The sequence below is a fragment of the Notothenia rossii genome (genome assembly GCF_949606895.1).
Source record: "Notothenia rossii genome assembly, chromosome: 9".
Taxonomy (NCBI): domain Eukaryota; kingdom Metazoa; phylum Chordata; class Actinopteri; order Perciformes; family Nototheniidae; genus Notothenia; species Notothenia rossii.
In genome coordinates this window covers 30159458-30182316 of record NC_136907.1, presented here as the reverse complement: position 1 = coordinate 30182316, position 22859 = coordinate 30159458, and the positions used below count along the sequence as shown (strand labels likewise).

Below are 22859 nucleotides of genomic sequence, written 5' to 3'. Positions count from 1 at the left end.
GAGCGGAAACAGAGCTGGAGGTCAACTTGGGCACAAACCCAAATCAAGGAAACTGAACAGAAGGAATGTACATGTTTAACATCAGCTAAGGCTGGCAGATATTTATCTGTGACACTGTAAACCATAGAGTGGTGCAACAATGATGTTATAGTGATTGGACCTAATACAGGGAGCTCCCATGCCAAACAGCAATGGAATCTTTTGTAATAATACAGAAAATAAGATCTGTGGAAAAACATGTTTATGATACTAAGAACGTTTGTTAAGCAGGATGATCTACGTATACACTTTAACAACACTTAAGGATTTTTTAAAGCGTAAATGCAATCAGCAAGTAAAACGCTGACGTTAGGCCATACTAAAATGTACTTTACTTCTACATTATAATACTTTTTGGCAGTGTATCACCAAAGCTGAGCTAGAGGCGGATAATGTTTGGCATGATGACTTTAATTAGTCTGATTTAGTCACTTGTTAGCAGCGGCTGATTTAAGACACATGAAAGCTTCAGACAGTTATCAGTGGAGTGTTTGCTGTCATAATTTATGTCATAGAACAAAACTCAAAATCTCTTCAGCTTGTGTTGAAAAAAACGTGTTAACTTTGAATCAAGCAACACGAAGTGGTACAATGTCTTAATGTGTTTATGCATGAATATGTATGTGTATATGAAAATAATATGTGGGTGTACAGGTGTGTATGTATATACATGTATGTATATATTATTATTCTTTGGGACGGTGAGAGACAGCATTTCGATCTCCTTTTTGTATCACACAAACAGAGAAATTGACAATGAAGTGGACTCACTGACAAGGTAAAACATATCATGATCAGGATTCATTGCCACCATTTAAAAAACGACTATCACAGAATGAAAAATGAACAAACACTGTGTTTTTCATGTGTTTGTCTGAGGGGAACTCACTCCGCTGGAATCGGGTGCAGCAGTAGGCGCCGAGGGTCCCCAGGAGGATGGAGAGGACGAGGAAGGCCCCCACCCCCACCCCGATGATGACCGCCAGCCGCAGCGTATCTGCACACACACAGCAGGACCTTTCAAAGACTAAACTGAGCTGCTTCTTCTTTTTCATGCTCTTTTACACACACCAACACACAACCACACACGTAATTTGTTTTATTATTTATGAGGCCAGTGTTTATGCTTTACAGGCTGAGAACAATTTCCATCAACACACAGGCCTTTGCCAAAGCTTTTGTTCAATATCTTTCTGTAGATATCATGATAGGAACTCTGGAAGCTTTCCAGCAGGGAATTGTGTGTCCTTAAGTGGCTTTGACTGGCCGGCCAGGAGACATAATTCAAGAGAGAAGCTTTAAAGACCAAAGTTATGGTTTGACCTTCATTGTTCAGAATGAGATTTGAAAGTGATGCTGAAAAGAGGAGCGACTCAGACCACGCTTTTGCTAGAACTCAGACTATTTAGGGAAGAGCAGAACAGCTTACACTATTTCAGGATTATACAAGTTTAAATGGTGAGAATCCCTAACAAAACAATTTCAGAGATAAGATGATTAAATATGGATGACTTTTCAACCCAAGATGCAAAAACGTTGGGTCACGTATTGTAACCCTTGTTATATTAGCAGAGGCGGAGCCCTCTACTGGACTCTATGGGTACTACCTTACCCTGCGAGCATTCTCCAACTGAGACTTCTATAGACGTAGCCGGCCTTGGGCGGGCCTACCTGAATGCGCGTGCATCACACCGTTTAAAAGGAGGCCTCGCCTCCTGACTATCATCCTACACCTCTCTTCAGCGAGCGGAATAGGACAGACAGTGCCCTGAGTAGAGGGCACCGCCTGTGCTAATATAACAAGGGTTACAATACGTAACCCAACGTTATATCTCTCACAGGCTCCGCCCTCTACTGGACACTATGGGTACAGTGGGTGGAGCCCCGATGTATACGCGCACTATCGTCCAACAACAATATTCCACCCTACTGCCCCTGACCGGCTTTTCTGGTCAGCAGCTGCTGCCCCACATTCTCCTTTAACCCGGGTGTGACCGAGAAGAAATCTGGGCTGTGGCTGACAGAGCACAACCTGCTGCGCTTACCTCGCAAAAAGTGTGCTCAAAAAACAGTGCCGGGAAACTTCCGGTTGGGCATGACGGAGTAGAGACGTGCGTAGTTCTGCTCCTGCAAACTTTTGTGCTGTAACTTTTCTGAAGCCCATAACTTTTCTTTAACTTACATTCAAGTGAACATTAATATTATTCCTCTCACAACGCCACCATAGTATGCCGTCCAAATTGGCGAAAAGCAACAAAAAAGAAAAAACCGCCGGGACCGATAGCCCCGAGCTAGCTAGCAACGATCTCAACATGGCGGACATGGCTAGCCTCCTTGAAGACCACCGTAGAGCTCTCTCTGCCGACTTTAGGTCTGCCATCTCAACTCTTGAAGCCAAACTAGACCGAATCCAAGCGACTGTGTCAGACCACGGGCAGACAATTGCTTCACTCGAGTCCAATGCTAACTTGCAGGACGAACGCATGTTAGCCCTGGAGGCTAGTGCTACGCTAACGGACAGCAATGCTAAACTGGTGGCCAAGGTCACTGATCTCGAGTCCCGCAGCCGGCGCAACAATATAAGAATTGTCGGTTTGCCAGAATCCATTGAGGGCCCTCATCCCTCGACATTCTTCCCGAAGCTGCTGATGGAGGTCCTTGGTGAGGGCGTCTTTGATTCGCCGCCGGAGTGCGACAGGGCCCACCGCTCACTCACCGACAAGCCCAAGCCGGGACAGAGGCCACGGCCGGTCATCATCCGCGTCCACAGGTACCAGCAGAAGGAGAATATTATCCGTGAGGCCCGGGCCAGGAGAGGCAAGCTACAATACCAAGGTACGCCCATCGCCATCTACGAGGACTACGCACCCGAAGTGATGGAACAGCGCTACAAATACCGAGAGGTGATGGCGGAGCTTTACAACCTAGGGCTCAAGCCAGCCCTGCTGTTCCCTGCGAGGCTTTCCATCGTATCGAAGGAGGGAGGTAAGAAGAGATTCTCCTCGGTGGCAGAGGCTAAATGCTACATAGCATCCATTCGTCCTGACGCTGAATCAGTCTCACGCGTCTGATGGGACGTTTAGTAAGAGACTATTATTACTTTTTTTTGTATTCTGCTTTCATGGACACTTTTTGTACATGCACTTTGGCCGCTCTGGTATTTGCACTGATAGTTTGAGCCTAGTGCTGATATTGCAATGAACATGAATGTACCTGCTACTGTTTACACTACATGGGACCCAGGTACCTGGACTGTTCTGAATGCTGTTTGAACTGATTCCTTCTATGGGTTTTAACCCTTAAAGTGCAATTCTATTTTGTTTTACTTGATCTCTGGGCCTTATTTTATTTATGTATGTTACTTGAGATCTATGTCAGTGCCTTATTGCCCCCTGCTATGCTTATATTGGCAGGCTGTTTACCTATCTATGGATGTTAGTATAATTGCTATTTTATGCATATATATATATACACTTGAGTTTTTTGTTTTTTTGTTTGTTCACTTGATACTTTTCCGTGTTACAATGGGCTTCCCGCTTTTAGTATAGGGAACGGGACCCCGGAAGATAAGTTCTGCTGTTGAGCTTTGAGCTATAGCGCTCAGTCAGGGTTTGTATTTGCGATGCTCCGGGTATGGTCACATTTGGGTTTATGGGTTGTGTTTTGTTTATGGTTTGTCTATTTTTGCCTTCGCTTGTTTTTTTTGTACTGTTTTTTCCCCTTCCCCGGTCTTCTTCTTCCCCCCCACCACTCCTCTCCCCTCAGTCCTCGGGAAGCACAACGTTTTCAGACCACCTTCATTAGACTCCCCATATGACTAACAGTATGACGACTGCTGGCAGATGTGTGCGCCTGATCTCCTGGAACACCAGAGGAATGAACAAAGCTATTAAAATTGGTAAGGTCTTGACTCGATTGCAACATCTTAAAGGGGACATTATATTTTTACAAGAAACACACCTTAAAACGTCTGACACCCTTCGCATCAAGCGGGCGTGGATGGGCCATTACTTCCACTCAAGATTTTCTAGTAAAGCCAGAGGTGCTGCCATTATTATTCACAAGAGTGTGATGTTCGTACCAACAAATACTATTCTCGACAATAATGGCCGCTACGTCATAGTTTCAGGTGTCTTGCAGGGCATGCCTGTAATTTTGGTTTCTGTTTACGCACCCAACTGGGATGATGACCAATTCTTTATGAACCTTTTTGCTAAAATCCCGAACGCAGACAATCACCGCATAATCGTGGGTGGAGATTTTAACTTGATTCAAGATGTGCATCTCGACAGGTCATCCCTTAAACTTGGCACTCTCTCAAAATCCGCCAATGTAGTCTCAAATTATGCAGCACAATTAGGAATCTCAGACCCTTGGAGATTTAAAAACCCTCAAAGTAAAGCTTTCTCTTTTTTCTCACACGTCCACCACACATTCTCGCGAATAGATTTTTTTCTGCTTGATGACAGCTTGCTACACCTTGCCAGCGCGTGTCAATACCAGCCTATAGCCACCTCAGATCACGCCCCTGTATCAATTGACATCCACTTCCCTCTTAGTGTTACTCCCGCTAAGTTGTGGAGGTTCAGTTCCCACCTGCTGTCAGATGACAAGTTTAAGGACTTTGTTAACTCTCAGATTCGTTTATATATCGAAATTAATGACACTGCTGACGTAAGTTGTGGAACAGTGTGGGAGGCTCTCAAAGCCTATGTTCGTGGGCAGGTTATATCGTATGTTTCCAAACTAAGAAAGGATGAAAGGGTTCGGCTGTCGGCAATTTTGGAAGAACTTCTCCGAATTGATGAAACGTATTCCTTCTCCCCCTCACCAACCTTATATAAAGAACGCATATTATTACATTTGGAACATGACCTTTTAATGACGAGCGTAGTGGAGAGACAACTGAGGCAAACTAAGCAGCGCTTTTTTGAACAGGGGGACAAGGCTGGGAGGCTTCTGGCTCAACAGGCTCGGGCAGTTAACGCTTCCAGATTAATCCCCAAAGTAAAGTCGCCCGAAGGCAATTTAGTCTCTGACCCGATTGAAATAAACAAGTCTTTCTTTGAATTTTATAATAATTTGTACACTTCTGAATGCCCCACAATTGGCACAATAAACCCAAATCCTCTTGACTCCTTAACTTTCCCCCAAATTGACGTAGTTAACGCAGGCGAAATGGGGGTCCCCATTTCCACTTTAGAGATACAGGAAGCCATCAAATCTATGCAAAATGGGAAATCCCCTGGTCCGGACGGCTTCACAGTCGAATTCTACAAAGCATATTCGTCTCTTTTGGCACCAATTCTAGCAAGGATGTATAATGATTCCCTTAAAGAAGGCAGATTACCTCAAACCCTGTCCATGGCATCCATCTCTCTACTATTGAAGAAGGATAAAGATCCTACTCTCTGTGGCAGCTACAGACCAATTTCTCTCCTAAATGTTGATTGTAAAATACTGGCTAAGATTTTGTCCCTCCGCCTCCAACTCGTGATACCTTCTATAGTTCCGCTTGACCAAACAGGCTTTATGATAGGGAGACACTCTTTCTTCAACACCAGGAGGCTACTTAATGTTATTTTCTCGCCCCCGTCCAATGTCCCCGAAGTCATAGTTTCACTCGATGCGGAAAAAGCTTTTGATAGGGTGGAGTGGAGCTACTTGTTCTTCATTTTAGAAAAATTTGGCTTTGACTCAAAATTTATTTCTTGGATTAAGCTTTTATATGCCTCACCTTCTGCATCGGTAAACACAAATGGCATTCAATCGTCTGCTTTCCCTCTCCAACGTGGGACACGCCAGGGCTGCCCGCTTTCTCCCCTATTGTTTAATTTAGCCATCGAGCCTCTAGCTATATGGCTCAGAGGCCATAATGGGTTTGAGGGCATCACTCGTCATGGTATAGTTCACAAACTTTCCCTTTACGCGGATGACCTTCTCCTATACGTCTCCAATCCTGTGTCCTCTCTCCCTCCTATATTGTCAATCCTTGAGCAGTTTGGTCGTTTATCAGGCTACAAATTAAATCTCCAAAAGAGCAAACTATTTTTTGTAAACCAACTGGCGAAGACACTCCCCCCAACCGCTTTTCCCTTTAATATTGCATCAGATGGCTTCAGATACTTGGAGGTGTCCATCACCAGCTCCTTTAAAGATCTGTTTCCCAAAAATGTTCAACCACTCTTAGCTAAATGCAAATCGGATCTATCTAGGTGGTCTTCCCTTCCCTTATCCCTTGTTGGCCGTGTCAATCTTATTAAAATGGTAATTCTGCCGAAATTCTTATATCTCTTCCAGCATATCCCAATTTACATCAATAAATCTTTTTTCACCAGTCTTGACAGTCAACTAAATGCGTTCATTTGGGATGATAAACCCGCCCGTCTTAAAAAATCAATTCTTCAGCTCCCCAAGTCGGAGGGTGGCTTGGCACTCCCGAACTTCCGTCACTACTACTGGGCCTCTAATATTAACCGACTCCTTTACTGGATTGGCCCCAAGACTCCTAACTCCAGCCCACCATGGGTTCACATGGAGATCTCCTCCTCCTCTAGCTCCTTACACTCTGTGATTTGCTCCCAACTTCCCGTAATGACGCACAAAATCTCAGTCAACCCAATTGTTACCAGTACTATTAAGATTTGGCTTCAATTCAGAAGGCAACATGGCTTACACAGAGCCTCAATCCTAGCTCCAATACTAAATAATCACTCATTCTCCCCATCCTGCTCGGACCCCACCTTCCGTATGTGGGCTGGTAACGGGCTTGTCACAATCAGTAATCTTTACAAGGATGGGGTTTTCTCTGACTTTGCATCCTTGTCAGCCAAATATCACCTGCCAAATAGTCATCTTTTCCGCTTCTTCCAAATTAGACATTTTGCTCAAAAGCAATTTCCCCATTTTCCCAACCGCCCCCCTGAGTCAGGAATTGACCAGTTTCTCACCCTTGATTGTGACCAAAAAAGGCTGGTATCTACTATTTATGGAAAACTTGCCTCCTTTGACCAAGCCTCTACTACATCTGTAAAAGAGTCCTGGGAGGGTGAGTTGGGTGTAGACATATCTGACAGTAAGTGGAGGGACATTCTTCGTTTGGTGCAAACCTCATCTATCTGTGCTAGGCACGGTCTAATGCAGTGTAAGGTGCTCCACAGAGCTCACTTTACCAATGTTAAACTAGCCAAAATATTTCCTCTTAGAAGCGATGCCTGTAACAGATGCAAGCAATCTCCTGCCAATCACACGCATATGTTTTGGTCATGCCCCAGCCTGAATGCATTCTGGTCTAGTATTTTCAAAACCCTTGAACAGGCCCTTAACACACCCATACCCCTTAACCCTCTAACTGCCTTGTTCGGCATCCCCCCAACACAGAACATGCCCACCACGACCCAGCGGGTCATCGCCTTCACAACCCTGCTGGCCAGGCGTTCCATTCTTCTGAAGTGGAAGCACGTTTCCCCGCCCACACATGACAGGTGGATACAGGAACTATTAAAGTGTATTAATCTCGAAAAGATACGATTTTCACTTCAAGGATCCCTGACACTCTTTCATAAGACCTGGACTCCCTTACTACTGCTAATCAATGACCTGACAATCAACCCTGATGCTGATGAGTTGTGAATGAACCCGGTGGGGGGGGGGGGGGGGGAAGAGACCTTCACTTCCCCCTTTCCTTATCTCCCTAATATCTCGACCATTGCTTTGTTTGTCTTCTCTGTTTCCTCATGTAACTTGCAGTACCATTATTTCCCTGGTATTTATTTTTACTGACTAAAAACATGAAGAAGCATCTGTATTTTTATGTAATTTTCAGTTATTGGTCTTCGTATTTCATGTCATTTTTATCCCCTTTTATTTTTTTTATTATTATTTTTTTTATGTTGGTGTTTTGTAACTTTTTGATTGATGTCTTGTTTATAATGTGATCATAGCCCATAGGGGTGAGGGTGGGGGGGTGGGGTAACTATTTAGTCTTCCTACAGACCATCTTCTCTACGTGTGTACCTAATGTATTGCAACTGTGATGTCTGTCAAAAAGCCAATAAAAAGATTTTGAAAAAAAAAAAAAAAAAACAGTGCCGGGGGACCCCCACCCCCCGCCCATAGACGGATGGGGAGAGCCCCCTCGGCCCCGAATGGGCTTACTAAACGCCTACCCGCTCTCACGAGGGCCGCGCGCCCACGTATTAACGCTGTATTTCCCATTGCAACGGTGAAATGCATTAATCGGAGCTATTATACCAGGCAAGGTGTGTTTTCTGACAACAGCACGCCGGCAATAGCGTCTCTTGAACCCGCACAGTGCTTTGACAGTACTTGGTTTATTCCACTCACGTGCACACGCCCACCTTCTGGCTCCCTATACTGGGGTTTACAGCAGGGACGGGGAGTGTAGGACAGTGTTTCTTCCTCTGGGGATGGGCAAGAAGCAGCCACGCTGCGATTACTCCTCATCCCGTGAGCAAGGAGATCGATCCAAAGAGCCGCTCCGTAAACAGGGGGGCTCCCAGGAGATCAACACGATCCTCTTTGGAAAGTGCCACGCGGCGTGATATCCCAGGGACATCACACGGCGGGCAGCGGCGGCGGCCTGTGATGAAGTAGGGTCGACCCTATATCATGTGAAGCCACCGAGCACTGCCCCCCGGGGGAACCGGGCCTGGGGCAAGGCCCGTGGACCAAGCTACTTATTTGGCCTTGCGGCCCAATAATTGCTCTGACCTGGTGAGGCAGGGGCACCTCTAGCAGTGAGTAAGTAGCCCACACACCAGCCGCCATGATCATGATCCAGGGAGAGTACAGCCCTGGGCGGTGGACTTCCATGGACGCCGGATCCGGAAGGAATGGCGAACGTGAATGGCCCTGCCTCGGCCATATCCTGGTCCCCCAAACACTTGAAGCAAAGGTGGTGGGGATCGGCGCCCGCTATTTCAGCCAGGGCACGAAGGACATGCCCGCAGTGGAGACTCCCTGGAGGTAGGATAACTCTTTCTTCTTCTTTCAAACGTCTCAGTCTCTCTTGGAATCACTTCCGCTGCTGAAGAGCAAAGGATGATAGTCAGGAGGAGAGGCCTCCTTTTATACAGTGTGATGTGCTCGCATTCAGGTAGGCCCGCCCAAGGCCGGCTACGCCTATAGAAGTCTCAGTGGGAGAATGCTCGCAGGGTAAGGTAGTACCCATAGAGTCCAGTAGAGGGCGGAGCCTGTGAGAGATATAACGCAGTTTTTGACCCTACATCGAAAGTTATCTCAGGTAGTAATCACACTCAGGAACATATTTATTTCCTCCAGGAAATAGACAGATATCACTCTGTCACAACTAGGGTTGGGTACCGAGAACCGGTTCGGAACCGGTTCCAACATTTCGATGTGAATTTCGGTTCCGCTTTTCGATGCCTGAGGAAATGTTTCTCGCCGCTCTCCGTAGCCTACTGTATGACTGCGGCGTGGCAGGAAATGTAGCGTTGCACCTACACTTCCTACAGCGTAACCTGAGACCAGGGCCGGCCCGTCGCACTGGCGTTATAGATGTTCGCCTACGGCGCCAGATCTGTGGAGGCGCTGCGCTGGCAGCTCTGGGAGAAAAAAAAAATGTTTTGACCGTTGGTGCTCATCCTAATTTTCGGCCTTGATGTAACAACATTCACAATTAAGTAAATGTAACACCCTTTTCATCCCGGTTCCACTTTTCATTTGCCCTGTACGATGGGCGCTGTAAGTGATGAAAGTGGGGGATGTTGGCTTATGTGGCACCCGCAGCTCACAGCCAAAGTGCGAGTGAGCGTGGGAGCGAGCGAGGGAGAAAGGGAGGGTGCACCGGTACCAGGGCTGTTGTTATTAGCATCTGGTGCTGCTCTAACGGAAGAAGATGTTTCTACAATTATGTGGAGGGAGAGTCCTCTCCGATATAAGTCTCGGTGGGTCTCAAACGTTTTGATCACAATTTATGTAAACACATATTTCCACTCCTTTATAATTATTGGGTTAAAACAGGTTTGAAATCATTCCAAAGTATACTATAGGACAGTAAACCGGACATATCGTTTTAAACTGGAGGGATAAAAAAATATGCATAAATAAAATAGTAAAATAAGATATGAATGAACAACAAAAATAAAATACGTTACATGTATTTGTTATTGGCTATGGTAGGTTATTGGTTATGTTCACATACTTATTTAATTATTCAAATGTAAACCGATCTTTTTCATATGGGTGTCTAGAGTTGTACCCCCTAGATCTAGTCTCTAGTAATTATGCTTAAAGTGCACCAGATTGAAGCATTTTACTTTAAAATGTTCAAGCATTGCTTCCCGGTATGCCTGAGAAGGCAGATATGCTTGTTTTCTCAACAAGAACTGTTTTTTTTAAATGGGGGGGGGGGGTTCCTTTAAAAGTTGGACTGTTGTAGCTTCAGTGGTTCTCAGGTTACAGTTACATAGCAGTGAATATAAACAGACTGATTAATGTATATATTACTGTAAACTAACCTGTGTAAAAGTTTCTCGAATAAATGTAATTTTTTGGGTGGAAAAAGCATGTATCATTTTTTTACCCTGCCCCTCAAAGAATTGTAATTGAGAACCGTTAAGAACGGGAATCGAAAAGTAGAATCGGAATCGTGGAAATTCAAACGATACCCAACCCTAGTCACAACACATTAGTGCATTTATTGGACTGGTCTGCAGAGGCCAAGAAATGTAATGTCCTAAAATATCTTATCAACACAAATGAATAAATGTAGAGTTCTATGCGATGGTCTAGTATGTGAACAGCTCATGTTCAATCTCTGACGAAGGTTTATTTTAAAAGTGATATTTGCCTGACCTTATTGAATTTGTGGAGTTCTTGACAAGCAATATGGAGCGACGCTTTTTTGAGTCAATCCACATTCTGGTAGATTAATACATGTGCATGCATGCGGCCTATTTCAGCACCTCAATTCAGCTATTCGGAACATATTGAATCTCAACATATCCCAAAAAGTGTATGTTCATAATAGTCAAGAAGACAGACTCTCTTCATCCTTTGAGTGAAAGCCAACTGCTTCCAACTGCTGTTCTTGTCATGACCCGCCCTGTGTAGCTCGGCAGAAGAATTACAGACTGTTATAAACAGTTTCAGTGTAGTACTGACACAGCTCCTGGGTGGGGGGCTTCACTCTGGCAGCAGGGGCTTCTCCTCCGGCCAACACCAGCTTCAGCTGCCTCAGGCCGTATTAATCACTGCCAGAGGAAATATATTCCACTTTTTGCAGCTGCTCAGGTCATGACTACTTTTATTTTAATTAAAAAAACAAAGCAGAAGCACTTTGGGTTAGAAAGAAAAAGTGATTGTAAAAGAGTAAAGGTGCTGTACACTTCAGAATCATGATTTGATTATGTTTTGAGTCATCAATGTTTCTCTCTTTGTGGATATTATCATTTATAAAATATTTGTTTCCGTTCATAGATAGATAGATAATAATAATAATACATTTTATTTATATAGCGCTTTTCACAACTCAAAGACGCTTTACAGTATGAGGGAGGGTAGACAAACAAGGACAGGCAAACAAGTAAATATAGTAAAATAAAATAAACAAAACAAAGGCAGCCAAGAGGAAGTTGATTGAGAGGGGAGGGGGGGGGGGCTTATGGGTAGACAGAGTTGAAAAGATGTGTTTTGAGGCGGGACTGAAAGACTGTGAGGAACTCAGAGTCACAGAGATCTTAGGGGAGGGAGTTCCAGAGCCTAGGAGCTGCCACTGAGAAGGCTCTGTCCCCAAAGCTGCAGTGTGGATGTGGGAATGGATAGGAGTCCGGCTGCGGTGGATCTGAGAGACTGTGGGGGTTGATAAGGAGTGAGAAGGTTTGTGAGAGGGGGAGATAAGGGTGGAGTGCTTTAGATAGATACTTTACTTATACCAAATTGGGAAATTCATGACCTTAAAAGATTGACATATGAGAAAATAAATGCATATAGGTTTTTTGAGGTAAAGGTTTTGTATTTTTTATGAATTCAGTTATTTCTGGGTATCAAACACAGCTGCTAACTCAGGAAATTCCGGGGTACAATCAATAATGTCTGTGTAAAAATGTATCAAACATTTTTAATAACTGATACCTGCTGGCTCCTGCTATTATAACAGCATGTTTCTTTATTTTTGACATGAAATCATTTATGATTGTTGTTAAGTTGCTGTTACGCAGCAAGATGCCCATAATATGAACTTTTACTAATGTAACATTTTGATTGGAATCTAAACATGTTTTCTCAAAATACGAAACTAGCTACCAGCAGTCCATATGTTCAATGTGATATGTAACCATCTGATGAACTACATTAAGCTGTCTGTCCGACATGTTGTGGTTCAACCCAGTCTCACGGCATTTCGTGTTATAGTCACGAAATGTAATCTATTGATTCGTGTTCACCAACACTATTTTCCCCTTTTTTTCGTGTCACACAGAACAATTTTAAAAGCAATGTATTTCTATTGGTAGTATGTTTTGCGCCTGCACCACCACGGAAGCTGTGTGGTTCATAAAAAAACTTTCTTACTCAGTATCAAGCCACCATTATTGTTTTTATTTTAAATCGTATAATGTCTGACTTTTTTTGCCGTCCGTGAGGAAAAGAAATGGGGCTCAGAGCCTCAGAATACTGAAATCTGTTATTTTTAAAATGTTTTTTTCCTTCTAATTTGTTATTCTTTTCTAAATAACACACTGTTATTTACTCAACAATAACACAAAATTACCCTTGTGTTACGAACTCAGGAACTCATGGTATAGGACCCAATTGCACGACCCAGGAGACAGAAGTAAAGTAAGATACTTTATTTTCAAAATAGATGAACAAAATAAACACTTTCTAATCTCTTGATGAGATGACAAAAAGTGAACAAAAGAACATCGCTCATGTAGCGAGGAACAAAAACATAATGGAATCAAGGAGAGCATAGATCTGACCTTGGCATGAGACAAGACGAACTGACAAGGAACACTGGGGAATTTAAACACACGACAACAAGACACATGTGGAAACAATAAGGGGCGGGACTGGTGCTGATGAGCACAGGAGACACACAAAAGGTAGATAATCAGGAAACCTTGAATGACAGGATGAGTGACAAAACAAACATAAAACAACATGAAAATGAAACTCCCTTAACATTTCTGTCGGTGCACAACACCTTGTTTTTATTTATTTGTTTAATTCTAGAATATCGGTATTTTTTGCCGTCCGTCAGGAACTGAATTTCAAAATAAAGTAACCGGAAACAGACATAGGCAATACACACCCACTGAACTGATTACCCAAAATCCTCAGCTATAGTTGAAGCTCGGTGATTGGATGCTTTAGCTGCAATGCACGTTGGGATATGGTGTTAATGCGATATTAAATAACTATCAACAGAATTCATGCAACAGCTTGGGGTGAAAACAGTATTTCCGGTCTCAAAGTTTGCATAGTAATCTGCAGTACTCATCAACTAAAAACATCAGTGTATCCTTGTTAATTACACAACATTGATTGGTTTAAATTGTGTACAATGCTTTTGTGTTTCCCCCCCTTCGATTCGGAGAAACAAATAGTTTTTTCCGAGTTTATGGCCGAAGGCACAACACTACCCATAATCCTCAGCTATCGTTTGGGACTACAGTCCCTTTGCTTGACAAACCCTGTGATTAACTCTAGAACCGCCAATGGGTACATTTTACCCGCAGCTGTTTTTTGATTGTATATAACTTTTTTTTTATAAAATATTCAATTCTCCCAGTCCGTGACTTTTCCTGAAAGTGTGTTATGTAGCACCCTCTGTTGTTAAAAATTGTCAATATGAAGTCAGATTGAAAAAATTGCACAAAAAATTGCCATTTATACCCATTAGCGCCAGCGGGTAATATTTACCTTATAGAAAATGCAGTGATCTTCGCGCTATTTATCTAGCGCGAAAACATAAACATGACGTGTTGCTATAGCAACGCCTGTTGTTTACTGCGGTTCCTTATAGATAGAGAAATAGAGAGATAGAGAGAGATAGAGAGATAGATCAATGGATAGTTATAGATAGATAGAGAGAGAGATAGAGAGACACTTTGCACATAACTCACGCTAGTGATATTTTATACTTCATGCAATTGGCATGACGCATACAAATATGAAAAGCTGAGTCCACAGATTATATTGGTATAAATTTCATCACTGTGCGATCAAAACTCACTCTTAACCCTGTGTTCTAGTATGATAAATAAAATAACCTTGTACCTTGAAAATCAATGCATTCTAATTGTGGGTACATTTTACCCGTTGGCGGTTTTTGGTATACAGCGACCCTTGGCGGTTCTAGTGTTAATCTTCAAGCTCTGTGATTGGATGTTGGAGTGGCAGTGTGCCAAGGTAATAATGAGCGTCAAACAGCTCTATGAAATGGAATGAAACCACGGCAGACTATCCAAAACTGGACTCGAACGGGTCCAGCCCCGCCCTCCATTACATGTATTTTAGTTACTTTGCAGATTCTGATTAATGATGTGAAATATAAACAACCCTTAAATCAGACTTTAGTTACACCTGAGTCAAATTTAGGGAAGGTCAAGTGCCAACAATCGGACAAGATATTTGATAGTTGCTGCTTGAAAAGACAAAACATTTATCTGCAGATCCCTATAAAGCATAATCATTACTCGTTGTTCTCTACTAATAGTTAATTAAAGACTGTATATCATGGCTATTTTGCACATCCCTTTCAAGATTTCACAACTGTGCAGTTATGCAATGATGAAAAACTTGGGTCGCAGGTTCCTCAACAGTGAATTACAAGACATCTATCAATATGTGTGTATATCTCCACCATTAAACTGTCATATTCTGCACATTTCTTATACTATCTACATACATCTTATAAGAGTATAATATGTATAATATCAGTTAAAATAAGTGCAGGAAAGCAATATATTAGACGGTAAGTACTTTGTCAGGCTTAATATTTATCTGTAGATACCCCCAAATATTTTTTCTTATTTAAAAGAAGACCTTAACTTTAAGTATTCTTTAATGTTTAAATAAAGGTTAATTCGTTTTTCTGTTTTGCACATCCTCCTATTAACCTGTTAAGCCCTGAGTCTGTTTTTCAGGTCTCAGGCTCGAAAAGGACATTCCCAGAACAAATTACCATATCTTCCCTTCTAAAAGGGTTAAATGAATTATCTTTTTTCTCAAAGTAATGATAAACCTGTGAGTTGGATGTAGAAAAGTCCGAATCAATATAGATGTTTTTATTTTAAAGAAAATTCAGATTGAACATATTAAAAAACTGTAAATTATAGTGTCCGTCCAAAGATTATTTTTTATTTACCCTTGGATGATGGTGAGGTAGACTAAAAGCTTTACAAATCCAAAGTACAACATATAATAAGTACCCTGTATCAAGATTGATGCAAAACAAGTGACATTTGACCTTTTAGAGAGGTTTAGCAAAATAAACTCCACCTCTGAGGTGATTTGGGTGGAAATGGGCATTTTTACTGTTTCTCTGGAACCCATTGGTCGAATTTGGTGATTGACATCTCTTTTTGACTGTTAGAGCCAATAGAATCGAAGGGGAATCCCCCCATACACACACATGGTAAAAAAAGAAGGTGGGGGCTTTGCGCATGCAGGTTTGCATCAGAGTGAACCTATCTCTCGCTCTGACATCTGGAAACGGAAAAGCAGGTTTATTTCTTATGGATTATCAGAAATCATTTCAAAGGGACACAGACACATTGGATTAACCTATGGATTAACTTCACCAGCGTTTTTATCGTTTTAATGCCGTTGAAGACCACTTTTGACCAGACAACGACCAAGATGAGCCATGTTGCCGTTTTTAGCTACCTAGCGCCACATGTTTTGATGTCTGTTCTTGTTAATAGCTTCGCAAGTTCTTAGTGATGATGTATTTACCGATCGATTCTGTATCATCTCATGATCAGATTGATTGGTTGGACGTGCAGCTACGATAAGTAATAAGGGTGTTATGAGTGGGTTTCTGTGCAACACACCGTTAGCATTTTTCGCTCGTGGCTAATTCATAGGCTCAGCGCTAGCTTTGTGGTTTAAAAAAAAAAAAGATCAGTTAGCTGAGTTTCTTCCCGTTACATGGATATAAAACATTCATGGTTTATTGAATATTAAGATGCCCTCAGACGCTGTTTCCTGCAGATGACGCGTTTTTCCCCCCAGTATCGGGGATGCGGTGTAGAAGAGGTTAATATCTTTGTACACCCGGCACTGAACAGTTTTATTGTAGAGATCACTTGAAGTATCTTCTTGATATTTTATATTTTATATTTACATCTATATTTCTAGAATTGACCTTCTACTTTCCCCCTATTTTGTATGTACTCATAATAATGTTTTCATCAAATATAACATATTCAACAAAAAAATTAAATAACGTGCTCTAACCACTCGGTTAAAAAACTGTCAAGTTTAAACTGTTAACACAACAAATTATAGTTTTTATTATTAGTGTAGGACACTTATGTATGTATAACATCTGAAGATGTGTAGTTTTATTAATGTTTTCACATAATTTTACAGGATATTGCTATATTATTTGACATGTTTTACTTCTACACATTAATATCTGATTTGTAAAACATAACAGACAGAAAGGTATATTGGTCATTTAATGGTAAGCTATTGAAATTCTGAATCCATAGATGTGTCTCCCATCACCCAAAACCCCTGACTATTCTCTCAACTCAGTGTTTACATTCTTTAATTCAAAGAAAATCAGTAATATCTTTAAAAACTACAAGTCCCTGTCTATCAGCTGTGCACCGCTACCTATCTACCAATTGGATCAAATATAAAAGTCAGCCAAATTACTATTGATACTGCAAGGACACGTATTGTGTGAAGAGAAATGGAAGATGTTGTTTAATTGCTGATATATCTATGATCCACGTCACGTATTCAGTTTTGGTGGCAGTTCTTCCAGTTTGTCCAAAGGTCTTCTAATCAGGGCTCTATAAATAAAGAAATACGGCAGATGTGCAATATTTAATGCAGCCGAACCGTGTATTACAATGCCGTTATATGATGAATTCCAAAGAGAAAAGCAAGTACACTTGGAACTAAGTATTATTTGTAGGGCTGTCACTCGATTAAAATATTTAATCGCGATTAATCGCATGATGTCCATAGTTAATCGCGATTAATCGCAAATTAATCGCACATTCTTTATCTGTTCTAAATGTACCTCAGTGGAATATTTTTCAAGATTTTAATACTCTTATCAACATATTAGTGGACAAATATGCTTTATGCAAATGTTTGTTTACCATCATTGGAACAATGACAAATATTCTCCTGAATATTTTCAATACAACAACCTGGAATATGGGCATAGATATGTCTCATAATTATTTGTGTGAACAGAAAAATAATTTGTGTATAAATATGTGATTTGTAAATGTAAAACACCATCTACAAATGGATTTAAAATATGTAAATTGTAAAAATGTAAAACGGGTCTGCAAATAAGCAAAATATTTTTACAAATAAAAAAAAGATCTTTGAATATCTCTTTAACATTGACAACTTTCGATCAGGCATTTGGGAATCCATTTTGTATTTGTCAACCAAAAATGCGCTTGCGGATCTCAAATCTCTGCTTGTGGATCTCAAATCTCTGCTTGTGGATCTCAAATTTCTGCTTGTGGATCTGAAATCTCTGCTTGTGGATCATCTTTTTACACACACAGAGTTTTGAGACAACCTTTCCGCCGGTCTCGGCTAAAATCTACTCGTGTCACTCGGTTATTTTCGGAAACCACGTGATGGCCTCCTGATGACGACATTTCCGCATGGTTTTCAAAGTAAGAGCATGATGGTTTGTTTAATGCTCAGTTTTTTTAATGAACAGCGGAACGTTAGATGCATTCTTTATCACCATCATCATCATGTTATAGTGATACAGTTAGTTTGTGTTAGTTTATTGGTTCAACTTCCTTCACTGTTTTTTGTGTTTTCAGTCAAGCGGGTTAAAGTTACAAAGCACTTCACATCTTATTAATCGGCCTAGCTTTACCTTACAGTAACCTGCAGTAATAAAGTAATCTGTAGAAAAGCACCGTATTTAGGTCAGCCTTCATAATAAGGCTACATTAAATGTTATAATATTCATTCTGTCCTTTCTACTGTATATACTATATATGCATATATTCCTGTCTATTGCTTTCATTTGTATTTAATGTTATGTCTGTCTGTCTGTCTGTCTGTCTGTCTGTCTGTCTGTCTGTCTGTCTGTCTGTCTGTCTGTCTGTCTGTCTGTCTGTCTGTCTGTCTGTCTGTCTGTCTGTCTGTCTGTCTGTCTGTCTGTCTGTCTGTCTGTCTGTCTGTCTGTCTGTCTGTCTGTCTGTCTGTCTGTCTGTCTGTCTGTCTGTCTGTCTGTCTGTCTGTCTGTCTGTCTGTCTGTCTGTCTGTCTGTCTGTCTGTCTGTCTGTCTGTCTGTCTGTCTGTCTGTCTGTCTGTCTGTCTGTCTGTCTGTCTGTCTGTCTGTCTGTCTGTCTGTCTGTCTGTCTGTCTGTCTGTCTGTCTGTCTGTCTGTCTGTCTGTCTGTCTGTCTGTCTGTCTGTCTGTCTGTCTGTCTGTCTGTCTGTCTGTCTGTCTGTCTGTCTGTCTGTCTGTCTGTCTGTCTGTCTGTCTGTCTGTCTGTCTGTCTGTCTGTCTGTCTGTCTGTCTGTCTGTCTGTCTGTCTGTCTGTCTGTCTGTCTGTCTGTCTGTCTGTCTGTCTGTCTGTCTGTCTGTCTGTCTGTCTGTCTGTCTGTCTGTCTGTCTGTCTGTCTGTCTGTCTGTCTGTCTGTCTGTCTGTCTGTCTGTCTGTCTGTCTGTCTGTCTGTCTGTCTGTCTGTCTGTCTGTCTGTCTGTCTGTCTGTCTGTCTGTCTGTCTGTCTGTCTGTCTGTCTGTCTGTCTGTCTGTCTGTCTGTCTGTCTGTCTGTCTGTCTGTCTGTCTGTCTGTCTGTCTGTCTGTCTGTCTGTCTGTCTGTCTGTCTGTCTGTCTGTCTGTCTGTCTGTCTGTCTGTCTGTCTGTCTGTCTGTCTGTCTGTCTGTCTGTCTGTCTGTCTGTCTGTCTGTCTGTCTGTCTGTCTGTCTGTCTGTCTGTCTGTCTGTCTGTCTGTCTGTCTGTCTGTCTGTCTGTCTGTCTGTCTGTCTGTCTGTCTGTCTGTCTGTCTGTCTGTCTGTCTGTCTGTCTGTCTGTCTGTCTGTCTGTCTGTCTGTCTGTCTGTCTGTCTGTCTGTCTGTCTGTCTGTCTGTCTGTCTGTCTGTCTGTCTGTCTGTCTGTCTGTCTGTCTGTCTGTCTGTCTGTCTGTCTGTCTGTCTGTCTGTCTGTCTGTCTGTCTGTCTGTCTGTCTGTCTGTCTGTCTGTCTGTCTGTCTGTCTGTCTGTCTGTCTGTCTGTCTGTCTGTCTGTCTGTCTGTCTGTCTGTCTGTCTGTCTGTCTGTCTGTCTGTCTGTCTGTCTGTCTGTCTGTCTGTCTGTCTGTCTGTCTGTCTGTCTGTCTGTCTGTCTGTCTGTCTGTCTGTCTGTCTGTCTGTCTGTCTGTCTGTCTGTCTGTCTGTCTGTCTGTCTGTCTGTCTGTCTGTCTGTCTGTCTGTCTGTCTGTCTGTCTGTCTGTCTGTCTGTCTGTCTGTCTGTCTGTCTGTCTGTCTGTCTGTCTGTCTGTCTGTCTGTCTGTCTGTCTGTCTGTCTGTCTGTCTGTCTGTCTGTCTGTCTGTCTGTCTGTCTGTCTGTCTGTCTGTCTGTCTGTCTGTCTGTCTGTCTGTCTGTCTGTCTGTCTGTCTGTCTGTCTGTCTGTCTGTCTGTCTGTCTGTCTGTCTGTCTGTCTGTCTGTCTGTCTGTCTGTCTGTCTGTCTGTCTGTCTGTCTGTCTGTCTGTCTGTCTGTCTGTCTGTCTGTCTGTCTGTCTGTCTGTCTGTCTGTCTGTCTGTCTGTCTGTCTGTCTGTCTGTCTGTCTGTCTGTCTGTCTGTCTGTCTGTCTGTCTGTCTGTCTGTCTGTCTGTCTGTCTGTCTGTCTGTCTGTCTGTCTGTCTGTCTGTCTGTCTGTCTGTCTGTCTGTCTGTCTGTCTGTCTGTCTGTCTGTCTGTCTGTCTGTCTGTCTGTCTGTCTGTCTGTCTGTCTGTCTGTCTGTCTGTCTGTCTGTCTGTCTGTCTGTCTGTCTGTCTAGGGGCGGCGCCAGGTGGTAGCTTGCAGTTGCTACAGCAACACCAACAATTGGCCAAGCAACTGCTAAGCAACCCCAAGAAATGTATGTTTTTTTTCATAGATGTGAAATTCAGAATTTGAAAAATGATTGATTCGAAAATGATATGCTATTTCCGAGGCACACCTTCATATGATCATTATAGTTAGGCTATAAAACAATAAGAGAATAAATGAAAAACAGGTATGAAATACTATATGCCAGTAAAAAAAGAATAAAGTTTAAAGGGGGAGTGATTTGTAAAATATCCATAATGAAAAATTACATCTGTTTACAGTTTCATATGGGTGTTGAGAGATGTATCCATAGATCTCTTAATTTTGCTCTAAAAAGTGCACCATATTGATGCATTTAACTTTAATAATTTAAAGAGCATGCCCCCGGACCCCCCTAGGAGGCTGGTCCGCGCCCCACTTGTACAAAATAGCACTTTTAACCTTCCCGTATGCCGTGAGCTGATTATCGAGCCTTCATTGTAACAGTCGCGGGTGTAGCCTACTGTATGTGTGTGTGGGGAGTGTTGCAAATTATAAATGATGTTAGTTGCAATCTGAATTATCTAACGCAGCCCCTCGTCCTCTACAATATTAAGCTGGAGCCACCCATTTAGCTATCGCTGTTGAAAGCTTGCTGCTCGTAGAAGTGTCCAGGCGTCTCCCCGGCAACTTTTAAGCATGGTCTTCCGCATGCGAGCGGAAGGAGAGCGGCTGTCAGCAGCAGCTGTGTGCTTGGCTTGCTGTTTAAAACACCTTTTCTTGTATCCATATCTTTCGCTAGAATCTCCCACCATCCAACTAACAACAACAACAACAACGTCAAGCCTTTGGGCTCTGAAACTATGTGGGCGGGCCGAGGACAAATACACATGCGTTAATCGCACGTTAATATAATTAGTGGCGTTTTTTGCTGTTTTTACTGATGTTTTTAGTTGATGAGTACTGCAGATTACTATGCAAACTTCGAGACCGGAAATACTGTTTTCACCCCAAGCTGTTGCCTGGCAACGCAATTCTGTTGATAGTTATTTCATATCGCATAAACACCATATCCCAACGTGCATTGCGGCTAAAACATCCAAACACCGAGCTTCAACCATAGATGAGGATCTTTGGTAATCAGTTCAGTGGCCGTGTATTGCCTACGTCTGTTTCCGGTGACTTTATTTTGAAATTCAGTTCCTGACGGACGGCAAAAAGGCCCGATATTGTAGAATTAAACAAATAAATAAAAACAAGAATAATTGTGTGTTATTGTCGAGTAAATAACAGTGTGTTATTTAGAAAAGAATAACAAATGAGAAGGAAAAAAAGATTTAAAAAATACATATTTCGGTATTCTGAGGCTCTGAGCCCCATTTATTTCCCTCACGGACGGCAAAAAAAGTCAGACATTATACGATTTAAAATAAAAACAATAATCGCGGCTTGATATTGAGTAAGAATATGTTTTTATGAACCCTAAAGCTTCCGGTCTTCCAAGACCCGACCGGACAAAAAGACATGGTGCAGGCACGAAACATACTACCAATTAGGGTTGCAACAAACGACTAATTTGATAATCGATTAATCTATCGATTAATGAAACGATTAATCGACTATTCGGACTATTACTGTATGCCTTGCACAATTTCTTAAACGCTCTTATTTAGCCATCAACTTTTAGATTTAGTTTGAGGTTGTTTTAGGCATGTGGAAACAGAAGACAATAAAGATGAATACTTGATTCAAAAATACATATATTATTAAATTAATTAAACACATTTTGAACAAAATTAACATTGCTTTTTATTTAAATTAAATAAATAATATTTCACATCAAAAGAAACAACAGTCTTTTAACAAATCGTATTAAATAATGTGATAACTAGACCCTCCAGAAAAACGCGATTCTGCGATCTCAGAATTTACCGCATAATCAGCAAAATGGCGCAGATTTTTAAAAGGCCGCATATTTATCAAAAGGCCGCATAATCCCCGCATTTTTCCACACAAAGTTGAGAAAAAAAAAAGTTGACTCGTCTTGACGTCATCAGCTCGCGCATCACAGAATGTAAACAATACAATACTGTATAGAGTGAACGTGTGGAGCTCACACGATAGAGAAAACACCAAGATGAAAAAATCTAATCCATCTCATTTACTGACGAACATTTCTACTAAAGACCGGGCAAAAAGTGGGGGGAAACTATTCTGCACCCCGTGCAACTGTGTGTTGGAGCATAAGAGAAAATCGACGGTGACGAGCCACTTTGAGTCATTCAAACATTCGAAAATGCTTTCTGCTGCTGCGGACAAGAAAGCCAAACAACTCACGTTCACCGAGGCATCAACCTCCAAAACCCTTTCGATGGCTACAAGAAACGAAGTGAGTAGCCTACAAGATTGAAGCTGGTCAGATAACGAACGAGTAAATGAAAACAGAATGAGGCGGAGAAGTGTGTGTGTGTGTGTGTGTGTGTGTGAGATTAAAATAGCCCAATTGCTTTTACAATAAATAAACATTGAATGTGTTTAATTGAATAGTAAAGGGGTTTAACGTTAGTGGCAGGTTGTGTGTGAGAGAGAATAAAT

The 22859-nt window shown here is 42.0% G+C and overlaps 1 protein-coding gene across 1 annotated transcript in view; it reads right to left on the bottom strand.

Annotated features, from left to right (window-relative positions):
• The window catches only part of kirrel3a (kirre like nephrin family adhesion molecule 3a), a 456972-nt gene that overhangs the window by 32998 nt on the left and 401115 nt on the right, over positions 1 to 22859 (bottom strand). The window contains exon 12 of the mRNA XM_079650321.1: positions 929 to 1036. Coding sequence (XP_079506447.1) covers positions 929 to 1036 — 108 coding nt within the window. The remainder of the gene's footprint in view (positions 1 to 928; positions 1037 to 22859) is intronic.